This window comes from Carcharodon carcharias, chromosome 12 (assembly GCF_017639515.1).
Source record: "Carcharodon carcharias isolate sCarCar2 chromosome 12, sCarCar2.pri, whole genome shotgun sequence".
Lineage (NCBI taxonomy): Eukaryota > Metazoa > Chordata > Chondrichthyes > Lamniformes > Lamnidae > Carcharodon > Carcharodon carcharias.
In genome coordinates this window covers 77,891,677-77,919,470 of record NC_054478.1, presented here as the reverse complement: position 1 = coordinate 77,919,470, position 27,794 = coordinate 77,891,677, and the positions used below count along the sequence as shown (strand labels likewise).

At 41.9% G+C, this 27,794-nt stretch overlaps 1 protein-coding gene across 6 annotated transcripts in view; it reads left to right on the top strand.

Annotated features, from left to right (window-relative positions):
• ubr3 (ubiquitin protein ligase E3 component n-recognin 3) overlaps positions 1-27,794 on the top strand; it is a 345,071-nt gene that overhangs the window by 223,828 nt on the left and 93,449 nt on the right. For all 6 annotated transcript variants that reach the window (XM_041201112.1, XM_041201111.1, XM_041201114.1 and 3 more), the window contains one exon: positions 12,053-12,138. In XM_041201112.1, coding sequence (XP_041057046.1) covers positions 12,053-12,138 — 86 coding nt within the window. The remainder of the gene's footprint in view (positions 1-12,052; positions 12,139-27,794) is intronic.

Sequence of the window (27,794 nt, the reverse complement as noted above, 5' to 3'; positions counted from 1 at the left end):
GGTGAATATGGTTCGGAGGAAATAATGGTGAAATTATATACTGCTTTGATCAGGCCAAACCTTGACTACTATGCCTAGTTCTGATCATTCTGACATAACTGAATCAGCTAAGTGTTGGAGGAAGTGCAAAGAAGAGCAATGTTGCTGAACCTTATGTCAGAGCTTTGAGTTATGAGGAAAGACTGGAGAAACCTGGGTATTTCAACTGTGAAAGGCTTCTCAGAGGTATAGAAATAGTTGGAACATAGGGACTGGACTAGGCCATTCAGCACCTGGAACTACTGAGTTAGATCATAGCAGATAAGTACCCCAACTCCATTTATGCATCTGTGTTCCCTAACCTTTGAAATGCTTTGTCTATTGATTCAAGTCTTGAAAATTTCAATTGACCCAGGATTTTGAATACTTTGATTGTACAACACCTCAAATTTCTAAATTCAATAAAGTACAAGCCAAGATTATGCAACCTGTTCTTGTAATTAACCCTTTAAGTCATTCATGTGTCAGTTGTGGCTCAGTTGGTAGCAAACTCACGTCTGAGTCAGAAGTTTCCAGATTCAAGCCCCACTGCAGGAACTGAGTACAAAAATTAAGGCTGACATTCCATCAGAGATGTCACCCTTTGGATGAGACATTAAACTGAGGCTGCCTTCTCAGGTGAACCTTAAAGATCCCATGGCACTATTTCAAAGAAGAGCAGGGGAGTTATCCTTGGTATCCTAACCAATATTTACCCTTCAGTCAACATCACAAAAGCAGATTACCTGTTCGTTATTACATTGCCGTTTGTGGGAACTTGCGATGCACAAGATGATTGCCATGTTTCCTACAGGGCAACAGTGACTGCACTTCAGAAGTACTTAATTGACTATAAAGCACTTAAAGATGTCTGGTGGTTGTGAAAGGCAACCACAATATAAATGCAAGCCTGTCTCTCTTTATGGTACAATTCTGGTGAATCTGTTCTCTGCCCTTCCCAAGGTTGGGTGCATGTAACTGAATGTAGTCCACCCATCCAAACAACTTAATATGCCTCCCCATGTAGTGTCATCTGCAGATTTGGATGTCTAACTCTTCATTTCTTAACCCAAGCCATTCCTACTCTCATCTCCTCCCACCCCCCCGCCCCCAACCAATTGCTGCTCCATGTCTCAAGGTTACTGTCCATTTTTTGCCCGCTAATTTTTTTTGTTTTTTACCAATAATCTCTTCCAAAGAACCTTATCAGTTGCTTCCAGGAAGTCCAAATGCCCTCTGTCCACCATGCTAGTAACCTCATCAAAAATTCACTAAATTAATCAGAGTTACCCTTCACAAATCCAGTATAGGAATTGTGAATCTGGAAACCGAAATTAAATTGCAAGTATAGGACAAGGGAACGCATGTTAAACTAGTTAAAAGCTAAATTTAGGACTGATATCAGGAAGCTCTTTTTCACACACACTGGACTTCCAGTAGAGCAGTTGGTGGATTGAGTGGCTTTTCTCAACTGTATTTGCCCAGTGATCATTAGGTTTAGGAAAAAAGTGATTTCTGATTTTTTTTCTTTCTTCTAAAGTATCTCCAGAAAGAGGTGGGAAATAATAGAAACAAATAAAAATAGAAAATGTTGGATATACAGACCATTGGTGAGATGTGGAATGTTATTTTGAAAAAAAAACACGCAAATAGGTAAGAGGTGAAAAGATACGGGAAGAGCCTACGATCATTTTGTGGCTAATAATTAGAGTTGTGCTAGCTTTTCTCTTCAGTGGACAGGCTCAGCAAGCACTGAGCTGGGTCTTCTGGATCATAAAACATGTTATATTCTTGGTGATCTTTTAGTCCGTCCATAAGGGTTGGATATGAGACAGAATATGTGTAGGAGGGTGTCTTTTACCTGTAGTCTCTTCAGCACTTTTGTATGGTATAGTATGCCTGTTGTATGATTTTGAGTTAAGTTTTCCTGCATTTTGCTGCTGCTGGTGGTGCTTAGGTTATGATTATGCAATCCTTGCCACGCTTCCTTCCTTAGTGGTCAGCCTAGATTATGTTTCCATGTATCCTTAAGGTTAATGTTCCATCCTTGGAACCGAGAATAGTTCTAATAGTGGAGCAGCATCTGGATGAGGCGGCTAGGCAGTGAAGGGAAAGCACCAAGGGATTGGCTTACACTAAAGTTTGCAAAATATTACAGTGTTATGGAGATGGTGCTTTATCTGTAGACCTTGATATTGGTAAAGTTGGGCAAGGTGAAATTTATCAACTGGCCTGTCCCTCTTGGAAGAACTGGCCTAATTTGGTAACGTCCCTGTCCAGCTTTGCAACAAATGGAGGAAAGTCCTCCTGGAATCTCTATTGTGCTATATCCCGGAGAGAGCTGATTGATTCTGCAGGACCTTTAAGGGAGCACAGACCTTCAAGCTAAGAGAGTTGTGGCAACAGTGGAATGCTCCTGCCTTTCTATTGTTTTCTTCTGAAGCTGTGCAAATGGCAGGTGTGTATGGGACTTGGGAGGGATGTTCTGGCTTCCATTGTCAGTCCCACAGGTTATACACAGGGACTAGGATCCATGCCACAGTTCTTTTGTTAAGAGCTGCCACTTGGTATGTCTGAAATTTGGAAGAATGAATGCTCTCTTGTATTTTAGGAGCTGGTAATATTTGAGGCCTTTTGCTGCTTTTTTCCTGCCCAGAGGCCTTGGCGATATAACAGTCCAAGTGTCAGAAACACTTGGATTGGTACCTTGACAGGAAATATCTGAATTAGGTAGAAGAGGTTAGGAAATGTTGATCACTTTTGTTTTCGCCCTTTGAAGAGTGATAGGGTAAGATTGTTCCATCTGATTTAGGTTAACATATAGGATGATTAAGGGACAGGGTGCAAAGAGAGGGTTTCTTTTGTACAAGATAGTGGATCTTGGTGTGGATGTGTATGGCATGATACATGAAGCTAGTCCTTGACCATGCAAGGATATAGAATCCCTATATGGAACATCTTGTGTCATCTGGAAAGACATTCAAATTAAATTGTTTGGAAGATACTTTGTTAATTTTATATATATATATCAATTTGAGACTTTTTGGAAGTCTGCAGGTAGTCATTGGGCTCTGTGGCTTTCCACGTGGAAGTTGTTTTTATTACCAGTTGGAATTCACGGGGTGAAAATAAGGCATCACGCAACTGCAATTTTTTGGGGAAGTGAGAGGTTGTATTGGAATTATGTGCATGCTTTTTATGCCATATCTTGACACTAAGCTGCATTGTACGATGTGTATTAGTTTGTGAACTCTGTTTATCTCAGTAGCATCTGAGGTGAGGATACCATCAGTTTAGTTAATTGAAGCAATGGTTTTGATATGCATTTATGGCCAAAGGGGGTAAGCCAGAAGTTCCCTGTCTTGTCATCCTATTGTGATTTTGATATGGTGATGGAACTTTTCATCATCCTTGAGCTATTATTGAGACACTCTAGGCTGTGACAAGGCCCTTTCATGGTTCCCTCTTTTTTTTGCCTCAAATGTTGAGATTCTAACTCCTATATTTTTTAATCTAGGACACTGAGTCTGTACACTTTAGCAGACATACAAGTTATTATGTGACCCTTGAGGTCTGCTTTGATGTTTTCCCACAGTAATGGTGGATTCTTGGTTCTCTGTAACACAACTTAACCCCAAGATATAGTAGGAACCCACGCTTGCAAATGTAGGCTGTATTGATGTGCCAATGCATGAGAGGAGGAGATGGTTGAATGTGATGAGGTTGAAGGGTAGTTGGGGCATAATCAATGTATCTTTTTTTTGCAATGCATGGACCCTTGAGGTTTTTTTTTTGCACAGCAACTTACTACAGTGTCCGGTGTGTGCACAGCCCCACAGGAACTTCCGGGTTGTGCACAACTGCATCTTAGGGGAAATGTTGGGCATAATCTGAGATGGCTATTGACCTGTATCCATGCATCTAACTCTGGATGGAAGGGATTGTTTCAGGAAGAAATAGCTTACCATGCAGCATGTTTTATGGAGGATGGTGGAAGGTAAATTCTTTTTCAGTTGGATTTAAGATGTCTCAAGGGGCTGGGAACCTAAGTATAGATTCAGAAGAAAGAGGAGCAAATCTGGAAATAGAGGGCAGAAAATTAGCAAGCAAGAATGAAGGGTCAATGAAATGAAGGCTTGAAAATTGAGACAACAAAGAGTTGTTCAGTGGTATGTACAATGCAAGGAGTCGAATGAGTAAGGCAGATGAGCTGAGGGAACTGATAAGCACTTGGAAATAGGATATAGCTGTAACAGAAATGTTGCTTATAGAAAGTCTGGAATGACAGGCCAACATTTCTGAAAACAGGGTTTTCAGATGGGATTGCAAGGGGGACAAAAATGGAGGGGGATTTCAGAATATTGGTTAAAGAAACAATCACAGCTGTAAGGTGGGATGATATGCTAAAAGGAGCATCAAACGAGACCATATTGGCTGAACAAAAGAGTGAAAAAGGGGCGCATTCACTGTTGGAAGTGTACAATAGACCCCCAAACAGTCAGACGGAGATAAAAGAACAAATATGAAATGCAGTTTAGTGAAAAATGCGGAAACGAAAGGGCATTAATAGGAGATTTCAACTGGGATGCTTTCGGTGTAAAAGGTACAGAGTGCAAAATTCTTAAAATATATTCAGGAGAACTTTGTTACTCAGTATGTAGCAAGCTCATCAAGGGGGGTGCAGTTCTGGACTTCGTATTAGAAATTGAACCTTGGTAGGTGGGAGGGGTATAATTGGAAGAGCATTTTAGTCATAGTGATGATAATTCAGTTAGATTTAGGGTAGATGTAGTGTAGGATAAAGTTAGGCCAAAAGTAAAAGTTTTAAGTTGGGGAAAAGCCAGTTTCACTAAGTTGATATTTGACAAAAGTGAACTGGAAAGAGCCATTTGAAGGCAGGCCAGCACCCGAGCAGTGGGATGCATTCAAAGAGGTGATAGAGGGTTCAGAGCAAACATGTTCCCAGAAAGAAAAGGGTAGGATTCCCGAATCTAAATCTCCCCTGAGCATCAAAGAACATATAATGTGGGACAAGGCAAAAAATAAAATATAAAAATAAAAAATAAGGCAAAAAAAAGGCAAAATATGTCAGATGCCAAAGGCTCAATATTGCAGAAAGCCTAGAGGAGTATAGAAAGTGCAGGGTGAAATTAAATAGAAAATTAGGAAAGCAAAGAGAGGGCATGAAAAGTAAAATCAAGAAAATCCAATGAAGTTCTAGAAAGGCATGAATTAATTGAGAATAGTCAGCATGGATTTGTTGACTAACATTGAATTTTTTGAGGAGGTAACAAAGAGGATTGATGAGGGAACGCGTTTGATATAGCCTGCGTGAATTTTAGCAAGGCTGTTGACAGACTGGTGAGAAAATTAAAAGCTCACGGAATCGAAGGGAAAGTGGCAAATTGCATTCAAAATTAGTTCAGTGGCAGGAAGCATTGGATTATGGTCGCCGGGTGTTCTTGTGACTGGATGGTTGCTTCCATTGAAGTTCCGCAGGGCTCAGTACTGGACCCCTTGGTATTTATCAGTGATCTAGGCTTAAATGTAGGGGGTATGATTAACAAGTTGTAGATACAAAATTTGCCCATATGGTTGATATGAGGAAGAAAGCTATAGGCTAGAGGAAGATATCAATGGACTGGATAATGGATAAAGGGAACTAGAGGGTGCACTGTTAATAGATTTTCAGAAGGCGTTTGAAAAGGTGCCTCATCAAAGGTTATTGCGGAAAATAAAAACTCTTGGTGTGGATCAAAGAATGGCTGGCTAGCTGGCAGAAAGTGGAGTATACATAAATGGGCCTTTTTCTGATTGGCAGGATGTGGTGAGTGGAGTCCCACAGGGATCAGTGCTGGGGCCTCAACTTTTTACAATTTATATCAATGACTTAGATGGGGCGAGTGAAGGCATGGTTGCTAAATTTGCAGATGACACAAAGATAGGTTGGAAAGAATGTTGTGAAGAGGAAGTAAGGAGGCTGCAATAGGATATAGATAAGCTAGGTGAGTGGCCAAAGATCTGGCAAATGAAGGAGAATGTACAAAATATGAGGTTGTCCATTTTGGCAGGACAGATTTAAAAAAAGGAGGCACGTTATCTCAGCAACGAAAGATTGCAAAGCTCTGAGATGCAGAGGGATTTGGGTGTCCTAGTGCATGAATCGCAAAAGGTTAGTATGCAGATGCAGCAAGTAATTAGCAAAGCTAAAAGATTACTATTGTTTATTGCAAGGGGAATTGAATTCAAGAGTAGGGAGGTTATGCTTTAGTTATACAGAGCATTGGTGAGGCCACATCTGGAGTACTGTGTACAGTGTTGGTCTTCTTATTTAAGGAAAGATGTAAATGCATTAGAAACATTTCAGAATCATTTACTAGATTAATACCTGGAATGGGCGGGTTGTCTTATGAGGAAAGGCTGGTCAGGCTAGGTTTGTATTTTCTGGAGTTTAGAAGAATAAAAGGCTACTTGATCACTACCACCTTCTCAAGGGCAACTAGGATTGGGCAATAAATGCTGGCCCAGCCAGTGAAGCCCACATCCCGTGAATGAATAAAAAAAAAAGAAACATATAAGATCCAGAGTGGATTTGACGAGGTGAATGTGGAAAGGGTGTTTCCTCTTGTAGGAGAATCTCGAACTCAGGGTCACTGTTTCAAAATAAGAGGTTACCTATTTAGGACAGAGATGAGGAAAAAGTTTTTCTGAGGGTTGAGAGACTTTGAAATTCTGTTCCTCAAAAGGTGGTTGAGGCAGAGCCCTTGAATATTTTTAAGGCAGAGATAGCTAGATTCTTAATGAGCAAGGGGGCGAAAGGCTTTAGGTGGTAGACAGAAATGTGAGGTTAAAATCAGATCAGTCGTGAACTTATTGAATGGTAGAGCAGGCTCAGGGGGCTGAGTGGCCTATTCCTGCTCCTAACTCATATGTGTGTTCGTATGTTGGGTCATATGGACAGAAAAATGGCAAATGGAATTCAACCCAGAGAAGTTTGAAGTAATACATTGAGAGGGCAAATAAGGCCGGGAGTGCACCATAAATTGTAGGGTTCTGAAGTGTAGAGGAACAGTGGAGTACTAAAGGTAGATAAGGTGATCAAAAGGACATGCAGGATATTTTCCTTTATTGGTAAGGCTTAGCATGTAAGAGCCGGGAGGCTTTACTAGACCTATATCAAAATTAGTCAGACTGTAGTAAGAGTACTGTGTACGGCTCTGGTCACTGAATCGCAGGGAGAATGTGATTGCTCTAGAGAGGGTATGGAGAAGATTTGAAGATGTTGCTTGAAATGGAGAATTTTAGTTATGAGGTGAGATTGGATAAGCTGAGGTTGTTTTCTTTGGAACAGAGAAGGCCAAGGGGATATTCAATTGAGGTGTGCAAAATTAATAGGAGCCGAGATATTGTGGGTAGGAAGGACCTATTTCCGTCACCAGAGCGGTCAGTCACCAGGGGAAATAGATTTAAAGTAATCGGTAGAAGGATTAGAGGGGAGTTGAGGAATATATTTTTCACCTAGAGGGCAGTGGAGGTTTGGAACTCATTTCCTGAAAGGATGATAGAGACACAAACCCTCATTTATTTAGAAAATACTTGGATACCTAATTGAGGTGCCATATCCTACATGCCTACAGACAAAGACCTGGAAGGTGGGATTGCTGGATAGTTTTTTTTGCAGTTGACATGGAATGACCTCCTTCTGTGCTGTAAATCTTACTATCTTTCTATCCAGCAATCCTGGGATTGTTCTGTCGATTTGTTGGGTACCATATGTCAGCTTTGAATGGAGCTGAGCACTGAAATTATTAATGAAGAGCCTCACTTCTAGCCTTATAATGGAAGCAAGATAACTGATGAAGGAAAAGAACTGTTGACAGCTGGATCTAGGGCACGATCCTGAAGATCTCGAGCACAATCCTGAAGATTTCCTGCAGCAATGTCCCAGGGCTGAGATGATTTGTCTCCAAAAACCACAACCATCTTCCTTGGTGCTGGGTATAATTCCAGCCATAGGAGAGTTTTGACCTGATTCCCTTAGATTTCAGCCTTATTTGGACTGTTAGGTGCCACACTAGGTTGCATGCTGCCTTGACATCAAGGGCAGTCACTATGTTTTCACCACAGGAATTCAGCTCCTTTGTTTACGTTTGGAGCAAGGTGATAATGAAGCCTGGGGCAAATAGCCCTAGCAGAACCCAGCTGAGCATTGGTGATCACATTGATGAGATGAAAGATATTCCAGTGCCTGTGCTTCTTGCTGTACTATGGGTGTTTGGGGTGGAGTAGGGGAGGCGGTGGTGGTGTTGTTGGAGGAGCCCCTTGCTGGCATATTTTAGCCTCTTAGTTTTGCTGATGGAGAGTGTGGTTGGTGCTGAAGGGGGTTGAGTCCATGGATTAGGCATTTTGCTGACCTGTTGGTAGCTGTGCTAGGATTGGGTTGTGTGTGAATGTTGCAGTAATTTATAGCTCACCTGGATCCTTGTTGATTAGGTGACCGCCTCATATCCTCTTTCCTTAGAGTAATGCAGAGGAAGAAGGGAATGGGGCTTTTGGGCTAAGGTTTAATTTTTGAGTTGGATATTTGCTGTTCTTGTCAAACACTACGTGTGTTTTGTACATCGTGGAACTGATTTGCTGTTGACTTCCGTGAGAAAATGGGAGACAAACCTGGGGCCTGATGTTTTCTTTTTAGGCTGTTAGCTGGTTCATGCTTGAGTGCTTCTTTGTTCTCTTGTTCCTGCTTTTCTCTCCTGGCCTACTTTGGCCCATCCTTTGCTTAGGAACAGCAAAATTCCTACCTCACATTGTGGGAACTGTTTTTTCTTTTGCTGCCATAATCCTTTCTATCCTTTACAGGACTTATCTTTTTAATAAAATTTCAGTTTCTCTCTGTTGTATCTGTTTTTTTCTGAAGATTGACTCTCACCACTTTTACACTATTTGAGCTACATTTAGTTTACCTTTTTTATTTTCTATTTTTCTCTTCTACCTCCTTTTGTTTTCAGGATTTCTCTTCATAGTCTGAGCAAGGGGCCCCATTCTGTGAAATCATGGCTTCTGTGAAAACTCGCAGGCCTTGGGTGAGGGCTCATGGGCTACTGGAGGTAGTGGTGTCCAGCTGCTCCCAAAATTGAATATCATTCAAACACAGGGCACTTTCGAAGAAGAATGTGAAATCAGTGATGCAGAGTTTGTTTTGGCAGGTTGGGTGGGGACAGGTACTGGAGGCTGAAGCTGATTGTTTTGGGGATTTCCAAAGCTGCCCCTGCACTCAGCTACTGTCAATTTACATAGGCTTTTGATGGTGGTAGATTCTCCAGAAAAAATAAATTTGAGAACCCTTTAAAAGTCGCACGTATACTGATGGTAATGTCATTGGAAGTCTCTATGAGATTTTTGTTCAATAATTTTGTTTACCATCCAAATGCTCATGACCAATTTTTTGTTGAGCGCATGTGTTATTTTTGGAAAAGAGTTGAATGATATGCTGCTTTCAATTTTTAATCAGAATGGATGCTATAAAAAGATGATTTAACATTGACCAATGAAGACAGCATTTTAATGTTTTACACTTATTTAATTAGGGCATTTCTAGTTAGCATAGCTGTTTTGACCTTCAAAATATTAATTTGCCACAGGATATAGTTGCTCTTTACTTCAGTTCTTAAAACTTATTTAAAGAACACTCTTAACTGCAGAGAAAAAACATTCAGGGTGACTCCAACACACTCGGGCTTTTTTAAAAAGATTTTTTTCTCTGATTTAATTTAATATTTTCAAAAAAATCAGTAACATTATGGAGGTCTCCAATAAAATGATTATCTGTAATAAATTTCTTACAGCATGGATGTGAACGTTTTGCCCTTGTGAATATGGGACAGAAATATAATTTGAAATGTTCACACTTCACAATTTTTACTTCATTAAAAATAAATCCGAAGTTGTTATTCTTGCAGTCAGCTCCGACTTGGCTGTACAGGGCTTTGGATTCATCACTGAATTGTTTGTCCCAGACCTTATAGAAAGGTGTAATAAATTATAACTTAATGCCTCCCTTCTTGGGATCACCTCACTTCTTCACTTCACTCTTTCCTTCAATTATTGGCTATCACGTTGAGCTGTTTTGACAGGGTTATTCCCTCTTCCTCTCTCTGTTGGCACTTGAGCCTATAATTCTTGCATTGATGTCAACTGAGACATGGGGGAATCAATGTGACAGGGCAAGTATATTAAGTCATTTTGGTATTGTAAATAATTGCAACAACTCAACCATTCTTCAAGTATCAAATTAATTCATGTGTTTAAATAAATTTTAAATCTTTTATTCACTTTTACAATAGCGATTCAATCTCCCTGAGGCAGTTCCATGCCTCAGGGAGACTGAAGCACTCTTTTGCGCTGGCCCCGACTGTCTCACCTGCCCCCGCTCGCACAGGTAGCGTTGACCACTACAGTTTGCATCTTACGCTGGGCTGGCCTTAATTGGCCCGCCTGCATAAAATGGCGGCGCGGAGCCAATTGGCTCCGCAACCAAGCCTGCCCACCGCCTGAAAAATTCAGACCCTTCTTTTTTTGGGGGGGTGGTGGGGTGTGGGCAGCAAATAAAAACATTTGGTCAGCTGGGTGTCTTGACATGCATGAAGATCCATGACCATATGGATCCAAATGGAGCTTGCCTGTCTGACTGTCAATAACTTCAGATTCTGGGTTTTTGTGACTATTTTTTGTATTGTGATTAACAAGTAAACTACAGTTAACAAATTATACTGTATGGATTTCACATTCACAGTGACATTGTACTACATTGAAATCTTCATAGGCCAGTTGCAAAAGTATAGCTTAATGCGTCTGCTATCACACTTATCTAATACTTGAGACTTGAAGTGATGGTCTTGCCTAACTTCAACTGTAGCTGGAATGAAGAATGCCTTTTAGTAACTTACATTTAAAGCTTAAGCAGCCTCTTCTGCACCCATTCTTTTTTCCATCAATTTAAAAAAAAACTGAAAAGTCTGGATGAATAATGAAGTTATTCCAAAACCAATGAAACAATCAAACTTCAAAACAATCAAATCTTTTAACAGATATAGGAAATATGTGCAATTTGCTATCTTTGATTGACAGACAAGTGTTTTCAGTTCTGATAAGTTTTCAAAATACACATCAGTTTGTCCCAGTATTTTCAATTTAGTTTTTTTAAGTGAAGAAGTTGTGTATCCTGTTAATTTGAACCAACATAGTTTCTAAATGTAATAATCCTCCCAAAAATAACATTTACAAACTTTAAAATAGCAGAGGATGGTCTTCATAAGGTTTTCAATGAACTGTAACATTGTTCTGTAAAGATGTATCTTAAGGTTGCCTTGGAACCTCATTGGTCTTAATAGACCAAAGTTTTTCTATAGAGCATGTGCACTGACAATATATAATCACATTGTCCCTCATTCATATTCCCATGGTGAACTGAATCATGTTACTTGACTCTTAACCGTCTTGCCACTGGTCTGAAATTTCCAGTTCTTGCTCCATCACTGGTAGTTTTTGGAAGTTCAGTGAACATAGCAAACTGCCTGAAGAATGGAAAATTCTCCTGTCGTATAGAAGCTCTTATCAGCACCAAACAGATGGCAACCTAGGCAGAAAAAATTATCAATGTTAACTTGCATTATTCTGAGCAGCAGAGAGGATTAAGACTGCATTTGAGACCTCGGTGGATTAAGCTAATGACTTGTGGATAATGTTCTACGAATTTTTGGATTTTGAAACCTTTACACAGAAAAACAATCTTTATTATTGAAAAAAAATGCTTCCACACAACACATTTTATAATTATAAAGTAAAGAAATATTATAACGCTTCTGTACAGTGCACTTTTTTTTGCGCAAAAATCCATACCGCACTAGTGAATTTGGCCTGTTGAGGTCACTTGTAAATGAGTACAATTAAAAGGTATGAATATATATAAGTGGAGAGTGTAAAGACAATAAAATAATTTCAATTTATGAATTGTAATTACATTTTAATTGAACAGGCTGAATTTGGAGCTTGAATTGGTTCATCGTGGAGGAAACTTGTGTTTAGGAGGAGCAAGTGCTACTACAAAAAGATCCTGCTTAAGTAAGTGCACACATTAAATACTTGTGTTAGTTTTTAATTGAATGCTAGTTACTCACAAAAACTAAGAGTACTTATCAACTGCTACATTTGATAAGATGGTTTCTCATCATTTTGTTCCTAAGTCAGTCTTGCCAGTTTCAGGGGTGAGAAGTTTCCACTTTTTAGTGGAATTCCAACTTTTCAATTATTGAATTCCGCCCTTTGAAATGTTTTTCCAATCTCTGCCTTAAAAATAAATTTGCAGCTAAAAATATTAATATTTGGAATCAATCATTGCAGATGTCTTTCGGAGTCTGAGAATGGTACGAACTTATATTTGTGTCTTGACTGTAGTTGTTTTGTCAGTTTATATGTAGGGATGGCGGTGGTGTAGTGGTATTGTCATTGGACTAGCACTCCAGGTACCCAGTGTGATTCTCTGGATACCTGGGTTCAAATCCCATCATGGCAGATGGTAAAATTTGAATAGTCTGATAACCATTGTTAAATGTCGGAAAAACCCATCTGGTTCACCAATGTCCTTTGTGGAAGGAAATGTCCTGGTCAAAAATCAGTTCTCAGAGTCAATTAAGCAATAAATGCTGGCCCGATCAGTGAAGCCCACATCCCATGCAAATAAAGTGTGTACACAAAAGCAAATCCATAAACATTTTGGTGAAATGTCTAAGCTATGTGCTAAAGAAGGAATTCAAAAGATAAAGATGGCATCGAGAAGGGATTTTTATTGGGTAAGTTTATAGCAGCCATTTGCACCAAGACTGGCTTCATTCTTAAAAGTCAGTCACAAATAACATAATTGGAATCAAGAAGCTATTAGAATTGGATTAGCAGCCAGTGTTAAATTATATAAATGTCATTTTTTTTAATCTTTATATGTAATAATGTTCTCTTTCAATTTGAAGTGATCTAGAAGCATTTGTATTTCGCTACAAATCATTAAAAATTCAAGAATTTTCCAGCCCCTCACGTTGCAGTTACTTTGCTGCTGTGCACTACAATGTGTACATGATTCCTTGTCGCAAAAAATTTTCAAACCTTTTTACCTTCACCCACTCTCATCCCTACTATGTAAGATCAGTTTCTCTCTCACTTTAACAGTTCACCTTAAGGCCCTTAACAGTCCAATTGATAGCGATTTTTTTTTTTCATTGCCCGTGCGATTTTGCATTCATTGCATAGGCAAAACAGTAAGGCAGTCAGCCAACATTTTCAAGAACCGCACCCATGGGCAGGATAAAAAGGGTCAGCAGTATTCCCAGTGTGAGTAGTGAGGTGTTTTAGGGAGAGTTTGCTGCTGGTTGCTTATTGGCACTTGGCAGATTCATCTCTGTTTGGGGCTTCATTCTTAGCATTTCCAGGCTTCATTTCAGGACTTGTTGGTGTCTGTAAGGCCCCCGGAAGATTCAGACCATGTGGACCCTTCCAGGCATCAGAGAACCTTCTGTTACGCTGGTAATGGGGATTGTGGTATCTGCTGGAAGCACCTCCTCTGAGGAGGAAGGGAGAGGAGGCCAGGTATCCCAATGCAGCTTCCAGGGGAGGAGAGGCACAGGCACAAGGAGCGCAGAGCCAGCAGGTAGCCCAAGGCGGAAGGGGCCACAGAAGTCGCCACTATTGCGCCTGAGATCAGCTCCGACTGTGTGAGTGGACATCCCATGCCAGTGTCTCTGAAGGTCACAGCGGCCCTCAACTTCCAAGCCCCCGGGTCTTTCCAGGGGTCAGTGGGGGATGTGTGTGAAGTGTCTCGATCAGCTGTCCACAGTTGCATCAAGCTGGTGACAGAAGCTCTGTTCAGGTAGATCCTGGCCTTTATTCTTTACCGTACAGACGAGGCCAACCAGGCTCAGCGAGCCAGAGACTTTGCAGCATTTGCTAGGTTTCCCCACATCCAGGGTGCGATGGACTGCACACATATGGCCATCAAGGGGCAAGCAGGTCAGCCGGGTGCCTTTGCCAGCACTCCGGGTGCCTTTGCCAGCACTCCATGAGCATGCAGATAATGTGTGACCACAGGATGCCGAGTCTGCAAGTCTGTGCAAGGTAGCCTGGCAGCTCCCATGAGGCTTACATCCTCGGACACTGCTAGGTGCTGAGGCCCTCCAGTGCTCCAGCCCGACTGGATGGATGGCTGCTGGGTGACAAGGGCTATCCATCGAAGAGATGGCTCATAACTCCTCTCCGCCACCCAAGAACAGAGGCAGAGAAACTTTACAATACAAGTCATGCCTCCACAAAGGCAGTGGTAGAGAAGACCACAGGTCTTCTCAAGATGCACTTCCGATGCCTGGACCATCCAGGGGGGGCACTACAGTAGACCCCCAGAGTGGGTGTCACTGATAATGGTTGCATGCTGCGCTCTCCACAACCTGGCAAGGGGGGACCCACTGAAGGAAGAGGATTTTGACGTTGCTGTACAGGCCACAGATGATGAATCCAGTAGTGAGTCCAAAGATGAGAAGTAGTGAGGAGAACACTGAGGGCATGGAGCCAGACCTTGGCAACCAGCAGGGAGACAGGGACACCCTGATCCAACGCTCCTTCAGCTAGGCTACCAAAGATCAGCTTCAACCACATGCCAGGGCTGCCACCTCCATCCCAGATGTCTGAAAGGACGTTTTCATTTGAACACAAAGAACACTCGGTGTCCGTACAAAAAGTGCAGAGCCACCTATGTCCAGCATTACATACTGGCATTCCCTGCACTAATGAAATAAAAAGGTGAAGCATACTCAGGCCATAACGACAAAAACACACTTTACCCCATTCTGACAGTTCAGTAATATTTACATAAACGTTTCTGATCTTCACCCTAGACCAGTATACATAAAGTCAACATGAATGAGCATTCCAAGTATTAGACAGCCTTCTGTTACCCTGGTAATGGGGATTGTGGTCTCTGCTGATACCACCACCTCTGAGGAGGAGGCAAGGGGCAGAAGGGAGAGGAGGCCAGTTGTCCCAATGCAGCTTCCAGGGGAGTGACCTGTGGGAGGAGAGGCTCAGGTACAAAGATCACAGGCCAGCAGGTAGTCCAAGGCGGAAGGGGCTGCAGAAGACGCCATTATCCTGCTGCCAGGGTTTACAGGCAGTGATGCAGCTACCTCAACTTGTCTGAGGTGCAATGCTGAAGGAGGCTCTGCCCCTTGTGCCTGCATTGTTCCTCCCCTGGAAGCTGCATTGGGACACTTAGCCTTCTCTCCCTTCTGCCCCTCCCTCCTCAGAGGAGGTGCTATTAGCAGAGACCTGTGACCTGTCCCTCTTGTGCTCACGTTGCCTTTAATTTACGTTCCCAAGTGCTACGTCTTGCTGCTCCTCCCTCACTGGCACCAGCATTGGAGATAGCCTGCTAAAAACAAAAAACTGCGGATGCTGGAAATCCAAAACAAAAACAGAATTACCTGGAAAAACTCAGCAGGTCTGGCAGCATTGGCGGAGAAGAAATGGGTTGACGTTTCGAGTCCTCATGACCCTTCAGCAGAACTGAGTGAATCTTAGGAAAGGGGTGAAATATAAGCTGGTTTAAGGTGGGTGGGGGGGGGGGTTGCGGGGGAGAGAAGTTGGGGGGGCTGGGGTGGTTGTAGGGACTAGCAAGCAGTGATAGGAGCAGATAATCAAAAGATGTCACAGACAAAAGAACACAGAGGTGTTGATTTTGGTGACATTATCTAAACGAATGTGCTAATTAAGAATGGATGGTAGGGCACTCAAGGTACAGCTCTAGTGGGGGTGGGGTGGAAAGGCTAGCAGGGCATAAAAGACTTAAAAAATAATGGAAATAGGTGGGAAAAGAAAAATCTCATTGAAGCACTTCCAGCACTGGACCCAGGTGCGCCATACCACATCATGGCTGCTACCATTGCTACAATCTCCTCCCATGCCCTGTTGGTGAGGCACGGCGGCCGCATCCTCCCACCCCTGGGACAAGGGTGTCCCTCTTGGCTGCCACTGCCTCCAAGAGGATAGTAAGGCACTCATTCACAAAACAAGTCAAGTGCCCACCCGATCTGCCTCCTGCCAGCTGTATCCAACCACACTCAAATCCCATAGCAAAAGTACAGCAGATGCCCTCCCGTGGCAGCCTTCCAGGGACTGCCTGGGCTGCTTTTAAACTGGCCACCTCGTCGCCATTGGACCCGGCAGCCGACAGGCCCCCCACCCCCCACTTGGTTCTTCCCGGCCAATGCAGAGCCGCATTTCACGCTGGGCCCACCAGCGTAAAATCACAGTTGGGGCCCGATCGCAGGCAGCAGACTGTTTCCCAGCTGCTCCTGGGCCTGCCCACCCACCCGCCTGACGACCTGATAATTCTGGCCCATGTCCCAACCAACTTGAGGCAAAATAACCAGAAGAGCCAACATGGACAGAGAACATTCAGAAAAATAGATTTTGCCTTGCATCATTTTTGCCGAAGATAAAACTATTGACATTATATCACTGTTAAAGGGGAACACTGAGGGAGAATTTCCTGCTTTGTTAACCAGGGAATAAAAAATGGTCAATTGATTAGAATCATACAACACAGAAGGAGGGATTCAGTCCTTTATGCCTTTGTCAGCTCTTTGAAAGAGCTGTCCAATTAGCCTCGCGCACCACTTTTTCCTTTCAAACCTGCAAATTAGTCCTCTTCATGTATATGCCCAATTGCTCTTTGAAATTTACTTTGGAAACTGTTTCCAGTGCACTTTCAGATGGTGCATTTCAAACCTCCAACACACTGCATTGGTAAGATTTGAAATGCGCCACCTGAAGCGGGACTTGAAGCAGCTCCCATAGTATAAATTTATCTGCATTTCCCCTCTGGTGCTTTTGCCAATTATTTTTAAATCTGTAATCTCGGGTTATTGATTTGCTTGCCGGAGGAAATAGCTTCTCTCTACCTAATCTAAAAAACACTCCTAATTTTAAATACCTCCATTAAACCTCCTCTTCACCCTCTCTGCTCTAAGGAGAACAATCCTAGCTTCTCTAATCTCTCCACATAACTGAACTTCATTGTCGTTGTATCATCCTGGTAAACTGCCTCTGTAACATCTCTAGATGTTACAGAGTGTGCTGTGCAGAATTGTATGTTATACTCCACCTGAAACCTAATCAGTGATTTATAAAGGAATAGCACAACTCCCTTATTCTTGTACATTGTGCCCCTGCAGAATACCCTTATGCTTTCATAATTGCTAAAACAACTTGTCCCACCACCTTCAAGGATTTGTGCATTTGTACCCCCAACTACCAATGCTCTTGCATATTCCCCAAATTTAGATAATACTACCTTTCCATGTTGCTTCTACCAAAGTTCATTGATTGCAGTTTGTGTCTACCCATTTCCCCAGTCTTCAACCTCTGTCTATAACCTTCTAAAGTCTGCTGTTCCCTGTTTACTACATTGCCAAGTTTTTGTATCATCCACAAAGGTTGAAATTGTATTCCAGATATCAAAATCCCAGCCTGCTAATCTTTTCTCGAACCCTTTCTGTGCCCTTCTTATATCCTTTTATTAATTTGCTCCTACACTCTACATATTCTCAGCAGGTCAGGCAGCATGTGTAGAGAAAATGGCCCAGACGTTCATGCCTGAGGCAGGTGCGCAGAATTGGGAAATTTCCCGTCTTGTCACACCTGCCTCAGGAAAAAGCGCCCTGAATAACAGGATCTTCATTTCAGGGTGGGAGCTCAGGTCTGTGCTGGGTTGGGCCTGTTGCCCCTGGAAACTGTTCAGAGGCAACCACAGGCTGCCGAGTGCCAAGGCAGGCTGGTTAAAAGGCTCACCTCCGTGTTCTGGCACTTTGTCCAAGTTGTATGGTTGAATATTAGGCCCTCCAACCACTCACAACCCCCACTCATGCCAACCCACGCACCCACTTTACCAACCCCCCCCCCCCCCCACCCCCCCAGGGCCACTCTCAAACCTCTATGCTAACCTATGCTCCCCACTCATCCCCATGCCCCCTTATAGCCCCTATGCCAAATTAATGCCACCACACAACACCCTGCCACTCACCACCCTTTGCTCTTACACCATCTATGCCAACTCACTCAGCATCAACCTTTGGGCAGACATCCGAAGTTATGCTGAGGTGCAATAAAATTCTAAGAATCTATTGTAGATTTCAGTATATAAAAAATCACTCTCATTGATAAAAGCCCAGTCAATATATTGGAATCCTCTAGAGTACTTAAACCCTTATAAAAGCAAACATTTGTATTCATAGCCCCACATCAAAGACGGTTAATCCCTTAATAACCTCTTGGAGCTGTCAGTCAAACTGAGAACTTACAGACCCTTACTGCGATAATAGGTCGTGGAAGCAGTCATCAGTAATAATACTATAATAGTCCCTAGGGCTATATCAGCAAACACCTATTGAAACTGCAAGCACTGATTTTCCCCCCCCACCCCACCCCCAAAATTTAAAGGGCAAGGGATTTAAATAACTTGACAGCTTGACATTTCCACAAATCTTCGCTGCCTTTTACAAGCATTCACACCTATTCTTATAAATTGTAAGTCATACTCTGTGGGAAGTGGACCTCACTCCAGTGAAAATGTGGTTTGTTTGAACTTAGCACTGAGTTCAGGTTTGGGTTTCCCACATGTGTGAATCATGTCCTGCCCTCTTTCCCCTATCAGAGCAAATAGGACCTGTTGGAAATGCAGGAAGGAGTTCCAGATCTGGGATCCCAGTGCCATTTTGGATAAGGCAGACTTCGCAAAAATCCGAGCTAATGTTTCAGGTTGAGATGACCTTTTATCAGATGCTGCCTGACTTGCTGTGTATATCCAGCATTTTCTGTTTTTATTTCAGATTTCCAACATCAACAGTATTTTGCTTTTGTATTACTCTATAAATTCTGCTTGGTTTCTACTGTATTTCATGCCTGACATTCACCATAATCCTTCTTTTCTGTTTTGTGCTAACCTATATTTCCTTTGTCATCTGGGGATCTCTAGCTTTAATGCCCTATCTTTCTTCCTTTTGTGAATATGCTTGATTTATAACTGAAGTATCTCTGCCTTGAAGTTCTACCATTGCTCATTAGCTGTTTTCCTGGACAGACTTGGTTTTCAGACTCCCTGTATCAGAACCTTTCTCAAATCACTGAAATTCATTCCCCAAATGTTCTTGCACACACCCAACTTCCATTCCTGATACTTCAGTCCAGTTCAGCATGGCTTCCTTCCTTATTTGGCTTAAAAACATATTGATTATAAAAGTTCTCCTATACACGTTTTAGAAATTCTTTACCCTCCTTGCACTTTACTCTCTTTTGTTTCCGCTGTCTATCTTAAGGTAATTAAGCCTCCTAATATTATTGCTGTACTATTTTTATATTTCTCTGAAATTTGCCTTCAAATTTACTACTTTATCTTACTTAGACATGGTTCCTCCAGTCCCATGCAGGACAATAGGCAGCAAGACTCAGCCACTGGCCCTGGTCCATTTCAATTTATTTTGCTCTAGCCCGGCAGTGTCCCAGTCTTGAAGGTCCTCCTTAAATATATTTCACCAGATCCTCTTTGGCCAGCCCTGTTGTTGTTTTCCATTTGAAGGCCCAGAGTAAATAACCAACAATATAATAGCTACTTTTCTTTAGCCCTGTCCTTGGAACCTCCAATACATAGTCCCTCTGTAGAACTGTGATATTATCCTTGATCAATACTGGCCTCCTAACCCTCGCAGTACTCGCCCTGTGTAGAACTGTGATGCTACCCTTGATCAATACTGTCCTCATCCTCCTGTCTTTTTTTTTCTTTCCCTGTCTCACCTGAATACTTCTGTATCACTCTTGAGCAATGTTCCACCTAAGTTGCAGGGGTTTGCGGCTGCACAGCAGCCTGTAAGGTACCACGCAGGCCTTACTCCATGAAAAATACTGCATAGGTGCGGCAGTGAAAAATAATTTAAAGGGAATGTGCACTTAAAATTGACTGCATGGAACAACTAAATTTTAAGAGGAATATTGCTGCTGAGTAGTGAAAGAACTGAGTTGCAAGACTTGATTTAGACTTTCCAGAAGCCACAATTTAGTTAATCGATGTAACCTTATTCTTACAGTTCTTGCAAACTACTATCCCATCTCCAACCTCCCCTTCCTCTCCAAAGTCCTTTAACGTGTCGCAGCCTTCCAAATTCATGCCTATTTTTTCCCATTTTGTTTGAATTCTTCCAGTCAGGTTTCCATCTTGCCAGACTCCCTATGTGACTGTGACAAAGGCAAGCTGTCCCTTCTCAACCTTCTTGACCTATCTGCAGCCTTTCACATGGTTGACCATACTGTCCTCCTCGAATGCGCCTCTATCTTCGCCCAGCTGGCTGGGATTGCTCTCACCTGGTTACTCTCTTATCTGTCTGATCATAAAGTATCACTTGCAATGGCTTTTCTTCTTGCTCCTGCACTGTTATCTCTGGTGTCCCCCATGCATATATCATTGGCCTCCTATTTTCATCTACATGTTGCCCAAAAGTGCAGTGTTAGTTATTACATGTACACCAGTGATACCCCGCTCTACCTTACAACCAACTGCCTGGACTCCTCCACTATTGCTAAATATTAGACTGCTTATCCCAATTAAATATTGGGAAACCCAAAACCATTGTTTTTGGTTCCTGCTCCAAATTCCATTCTAGCTGCCAACTCCATTCATCTCCTTAGTAACTGCATGAGACTAAATCAGTCTGTTAGCAATCTTGGTGTCGTATTTGACTCCGAGATGAGCTCCTGACTACATATCTGTCAACATTATTTCCTCCGTAATATCTTTTGACTTCAACCCTGTCTCAGTTCATCTGCTGCTGAAACCCTCATTGTTACCTCTAGAGTTGACTATTCCAGTACACTCGTGGCTGGTCTCCCACATTTCTACCTCTGTAAACTTGAGGTCATCCAAATCTCTGCTGCCCGTGTCTTAACTTGCACCAAGTCCCAATCCCCTATCACTTCTATGCTTGCTGACCCACATTGGCTCCCAGTCAAACAAGCCCTCCATTTAGGATCAAATAAAGTCATTTGGTTAAAATAGAGAAGAAAAAAAGTAAACTTGTTACATTTTAGATTAAATGGTAATTTCTTAATTTTTTCCAGAGTAATGAGTAGCACACATATCCCTAAAAGACTGATTGCACATTTTTCTAGAAAGAAATTTATCTGGCTTGCATAAATATTACATAAATATCATCTTTGTTATTCCCTTCATCGGTCAGGCTGATATATCACAATTGGCACCTTAACAAAATTCCACCCTTCTTTACTTAGCTGGTCGATTGATATGTTCTTGAAATTGGTGTCTATTCTGTGGTTAAGTGCCTTTTCTGTGATTAAGTGTAACAGTTCACATTGTACTTGTAATGTTGTAAAGTTTGTTGATCAGATACAGCAGAAAAAAGAAAGCAGTGTCCCAGGTGAGTCATTACAGGAACAGGCATCAAGAGAGGAGATAGGAACAAATGGGTCAAGTGCTGTTTTAGTAGATTGCATTCTGAGGAAGAGATGCTCTTGGGAACTGGAAATTAGCAATGATTGATGTACCTGACTGTGGTAGTGACGGAGCTAGTCTGACATGGATGGTTGGTGGATATAATATTAATGCAGTGATCAGGAAAGTGGACTTTCTAATAATAGCAGTTAGTACTTAATTTGCGTGCATACATGTTTCCTGAATGTGACCACTCATATTTGGTTTAAATGTCATCAGTTAGTTACCATTGGAAGATATTGAGTAATTTTACAATAATAGTTTAGTACTGTTCATCACCATTTACTTTTGAGATTATAGATTTTCCAGTGTATTGGATTTGGCAAAGTTACTTGCAGTCAGTTTTCCATACTGTATATTAAAAACTGTAATAATAAGGAACCATAACATTTATTCATTTGTATTATTGTCTAAATAAATGTAAAATGATTCTTTGTAAAATGTTATATATAGATACAAAAAAATTAGAGCGTATAATACAACCTTTTCAATATACAAATTTTAATGTAAAATTTATACTTTTTTTACAAGATAAAGCAAAATGTTACTTTTTTATCTGTTTTGACATACTGCCATATCACAGCTGTTTACATTTACAGCCTTATACAGCTTTACTCATTTTTGCACTATGTTCTGCAGCATACCATTGCTTAATAGTGAAGCACAATTAGTTCCAAGGCTAAAGGAAGATAGAAGGTTGGGGAGAAAAATAATGCTGTAGTTAAAATTCTTAGATGTTAGACTGAGTAGCATTTGTACCTGATGACAGCTTTTATTTTCATTCATTCATTGTGCGTGTCACTGGCAAGGCCAGCATTTATTGCTCAGGGCAGCTTACTTCAAGGTTTAGTGGTGAGCGCCATTACTTCACTCATGGCTGCAAAACCTGAGCCAATACTTTGTCATCTATCGGGCTGAAACGTTCACTCGAAGAGATGCAAGGACCCTATGGACCTGATTCGTTGGTTGTGGGGTTGCTTTGTTCTGTTTATCACATGCTGCTTCCATTGTTTATCATACGTGTAATCAGTCCTGTGTTGTAGCTTCACCAGGTTGGCACATTATTTTTAGGTACGCCTGATTCTCTTCCTGGCATGCTTTCTTGCATTCCTCATTGAATCAGGTGACACACGTTCTGAAATTTTGGATTTCACAATGGACCTGTCTTTGTAACCCATTTTAACATTTTGCTGGGTCAAGAAGGGAATTAAGAAATGAACTGATTTTGTACACTGCACTGCATTTACCGCAACAAGAAGTTGTCGTGTTGTGCCTTCAACATAGAAAAAAGTTTCAAAACGCTTCACAGAAACTTAATCATAGCAATCAATGAGCAAAAAGGAGCAGTTAGGAGAGGCGACCAAAAACTTCGTCAGTTGTGGGATTGAAGGAATTTATGAAGGGAAGAAAGCGATGGAATGATTTTTAGAGAAAATTCCAGAGTATGGAACCTAGATGCTAAAAAGTGTGACATCAAATGCTGAGGAGAGGGGACAGGGGAAAGTTTAAGTTGTCAGTAGTAGGGGAAGAGAGAGTTTGAAGGAATAAGGTTGTAGCGGTGAAGGAATGTCCTCAAGAAGGGGTGAGGCCATAAATTATTTGAACACGAGTGAGATTTTAAGTTTGAGTTGTGGGATCACGAGCAACAATGAGGGTAGGAAGAATAGAAATATCAACACATCAGGAAGTAATACAAATTTGAATGGGATAGAAGAGCAAAGGGATCTGGGGATGGTTACAGGTGAGGTTCTGTTAAACTTGTATAGGAACCCTGCCAGGCCGCAAGAGTACCATGCAAAGTATTAGTCCCGTACTATGAAAAGGACAGAGAAGCACTAGAGAGAATGCAAAAAAAATTGCTTGCAACTATAGGACCAGAACTGAGAGATCACACTACCGAAAAAGATTGAAGAGACTGGGGCTTTTTTTCTTTAGAAAAGAGACTTAGAGGTGACCTGGAGGAAGTTTTTTAAATTATGAATGGATTGGACAAGGTAGTTATTGGGGGAATGTTGGAGAATCCAAAACTAGGGACCAAAAACACAAGATAGTAAACCTAATAGGAAAATAAAGAGAAATTTCTTGACTTGGAGTGTAGTTCAAATTTGGAACTCACTTTTCTAGGAAGTGGTTGAAGTAAATAGCTTAAATGCTTCCAAAAGGAAACTAGATCCAGCACATGAGAAAAAGCAGAACAGAAAGATATGCTAAAGCACTGAAATTAATTGATTGGAATAGGAGGAGAGTCATGTACAGAATAAATACCAGCATAGACTAATTGGACCAAATTGCCTGTTTATGTGCTGTGTGTCCTGTGTAATTCTTTGGGTGATTGGGAATTGGTGCTGGATATGATTCAGGCAATAGATTTTTGGATGAGCTGAGTTTTCAGATGCTGGAGTATGGCAGGCTAGCCAGGGAAGTAGTGAAATTGCAAGTCTTGAGGTGACAATCATGACTGAGTTTCAGCAGCAGATGGACTGAGGTGGGGGTGGAGGTAGGTGAGGTCACCCTATGAAAGGAATGATATACTTGACTTTGATGGAATACAACAAAAGATCACCAATCTCCTGTGATGAGTTTGCCCTATGAGGAAAGATTGAGTAGACTAGACCTATCATCATCATCAGAAATCCCTCACATCAAGAATGATTCTTCATTGCGCATGGATGGGTTTAAGTGAGATGTCAACGTTGACTTTGTGTTTGCAGGTGGCTTAGCCTTGCAGGTTTTCTCACAGTGTGAGCATTGGCTTTCAGCTGGAAGAAATGGTGGTAGATGGTTGACTCAAGCAGCTGACCTCTTTCCTCTCTTGCTGTTCTCTGCCAGTGGCTGCCCTTGTTGATTGGAAGGTCTTCACACCATTTTTGATTATGGATCATCATTTTGCTTGGGACAGGTCATCAGTTTCTGATGTGTTGTTGATAATACATAGACCTTAATGGAGGCTTCGAGATTGTCTTTGAAATATTTCCTTGGGCCACTCTGTTAAGACTTCCTGGCGTAGCGCTGAGTAGAGCAACTGTTTGGGCAGCCTTTACTCGGACATTCTGACGACATGTTTCATCCATCTCAGCTGACGAGATTATCGTGGTCTCTATTGTTGCAAAGCCATGATTTATAATAAAAAATGACTTGATGTATTTACTGGCTGAAAGTCACTGATTGATTGAATTTTAAAAAGACTGAGATGATATTCCAGTGACTTGAAACCACAGTTTCTAAGATGGCTGAGCATTTGCATCACTGTACATGACAAATTTCATAGCCATTAGGTGGAGCCAACCTGTCTGCAGGAACCCATCAAAAAACTGAAGAATGTGAATGAACCACATATCCTGAGCCACTTGCAGGATATCCAGACTCAACCGAATGGGGAACAAGCATTATACATGATCATTTCAGACAAAGGACTCTGGCTGAATGAGGAATACACCCAGCCATAATCTAATCAAGTTGAAACCATGTATTTTGGACTCACTCACCATGACCATATTTGGATCACTAATCAGTTGATGAGAGAGGATCATGTGACAAGCCAGCAAACTGTGTTAAATTGATTTTTCCAAGTCAAAGACAGAAGCAGAAAAGATACCAAAGTGGCAAGACCCCTGTGTGCCTGCTGCCCCCCCCCCCCCCCCCCCCCCCCCCAATCCAACTTGAAAACTTGAGCCTTGTCTGTTTGAGTATTCACCCACTGCAGGCAGGGATTTTGTAAAAAATCAACGCAGTAGCTGCTGCCCCCGGAAGAAAAGATTATTGGACTGCCAACATCTTTAAACCACCTTGATGCTGAATCCTGAGGGATCACTGAGCTCGGCCTGGATCCACCCAAGTCTTCAACCTATGAGATCCTAATAACTTTAATCTTTATTGGAAGTTAAAATATCACTTAATCTATCCTCCCACTTTGTGTGTGTGAGCCTGAATGCATGTGTGCTTGAAAGTTGGAGGGGCTTTATTATTTTACTTAGGCTGAATTAAGTGCAATAAATACTATCCGTTTTTCCTCTTTTATAAAATAAAAAGCTCAATAAGACCTCTCTGTGTCTTTTACAATCGCAGTATCTAAGCAGTTAAGCACTCATTGAATTGGCAAGCATATCCTAAAAAAAACTGTTGTGGTCAAACAAAGAGTGGGAAAAGAGGGGAGCCATTCTACTTCTCACCTGATCACAACGCTATACTCGGTATGCCTCTGTCTTGAAGGACGCATATGTTTCTTCTTTTGCTCTCCCACTTGATTCGCAAGATCCTCTTTTGATAGCATTGATGAGGTTGTTCAAGAGCCTTGTTATTGTCATGTTTTTATAATGATATAAAGGCAACAATTGCTCATAAGGGATTGTACAAAGACACTAGGGTCATTTATTGAGACTATATGGTCTGGCTAATTACATGGATTGTCACTAGTGTGAGCTCACAGCTTGCTGGTAGGCCTGCAATTGCCGGGTCTTTAGTCTCCACCATGTAGAACATCTGTAACACCCAGAAGGGTTGATTGTACCTACATTACAGAACTATGGATCCTGCGCATGGAATAAAGAAACCTTTGTATGCCGAAAGTTGCGCAGTAGTAGGTTTCATCATGGCCTTCCATGTCTGTGGATGTGCCTTAAGAATTTGCAAGGGTAATATGTTGACACTTGTCCCTATGTCAATCTTGGCCAACAATGAGTAGTTAGAGTAGTTACGGATCATTTTAGTCTTGGCAAACACTTCAGATGACATCTATGTTTTCCACGTGATGGTGTTCACTGCTCTTCATCTGTTGTGCACATCATCGTCATCTTCTGGTTTGTTGGTTACCTTATTTATATGTTTCTGATGGGACACCGGATGGTTATTCTTATTGCTTGAAGGAACCCGTTATGTATGGTCTGTTTGGTTTTTGTAGCTGCATCAGCCTTTACACTCCCGCTGCCACTGGCCCTTTCTGCCACGTGCCTTGCAGAATTGCTGGAAAGCTTGGCATTTCCTTAGTGCATGCAGAGATATTCAACATATCTTGCTATGTTTAGGTGTTCTAGTCAGTGCGTCAACAATTGGGGTTGTGCTTAGGACCTGTAAACTTCGTCGACCTGTGAGGATCGCTTCATACTTGCGTCCATCCTTGACTCGCTCTTCAGTACTATACATTTTGGGTTTGTCTAGCAGACCTTTCTGGAATTTTTCTATGGGAGTGGATGCAATCACCAACTCAACAATTCTGTCAGCTAGCTCTGTGTTTGAAAAATCACTGTGCATTGCTAGTGGAGGGAATGAGTGTTTAAGGCGGTGTTTGGCATGCCAAGCAAATGGGCTGCTTTGTCCTGGATTGTGTCCAGCTTCTTGAGTCTTTTTGGAGCCGCACTTGTCCAGGCAAGTGGAAAATATTCCATCAAACTCTTGACTTGTGGCTGGCAGATGGTTGACAGGCTTTGGGAAGTCAGGTGGTGAGTTACTTGTTCCAGAATTTCCAGCCTCTTACCCACTCTTGTAGCCACAGGATTTATATGGCTAGTTCAGTTCAGTTTCTGGTCAATGGATGGTGCCAGATTCTGCCATTGAATGTCATGGGGAAATAGTTAAATTCTTGTGGAGATGGTCATTGACTTGAATGACCTTTGCCACTTGCAGCCCAAGCCTGAATGTTGCCCAGGCCTTGCTGCATAAGGACATGGACTGTGTCAGTATTTGAGGAGTTGTGAATGGTACTGTGCACTGTGAAATCATCTCATTTCTGACCTTATAATGGTGGGAGAAGGTCATTGATGAAGCAGCTGAAGTTGGTGGGGCCTAGAACACTACCCTCAGGAACCTTTGTAGCGATATCCTGGGATGAGATGATTGGCCTCCAACGCCCACAATCATCATCCTTTGTGCTAGGTATGACTCCCAACCAGTGGAGAGTTTTCACCCTGATTCTCCTTCACTTCAATTTTGCTGGGGCCCCTTGATGCCACATTCGGTCAGATACTGCCTTGATGTCAAGGGCAGTCACTCTCACCTCAACTTGAGTTCACCTCATTTGTCCAGGCTTTATTGAGGTCAGGAGTTGAGTGGCCCTTGTGAAATTCAAACTAAGCATCAGGGAGCAGGTTATTACTGTGTAAGTGCTGCTTGATAGCGCTGTCGACAATACCTTTCATCACTTTGCTGACGATTGAGAGTAAATAGACTGGTGGGGTGGTAATTTGCTGAA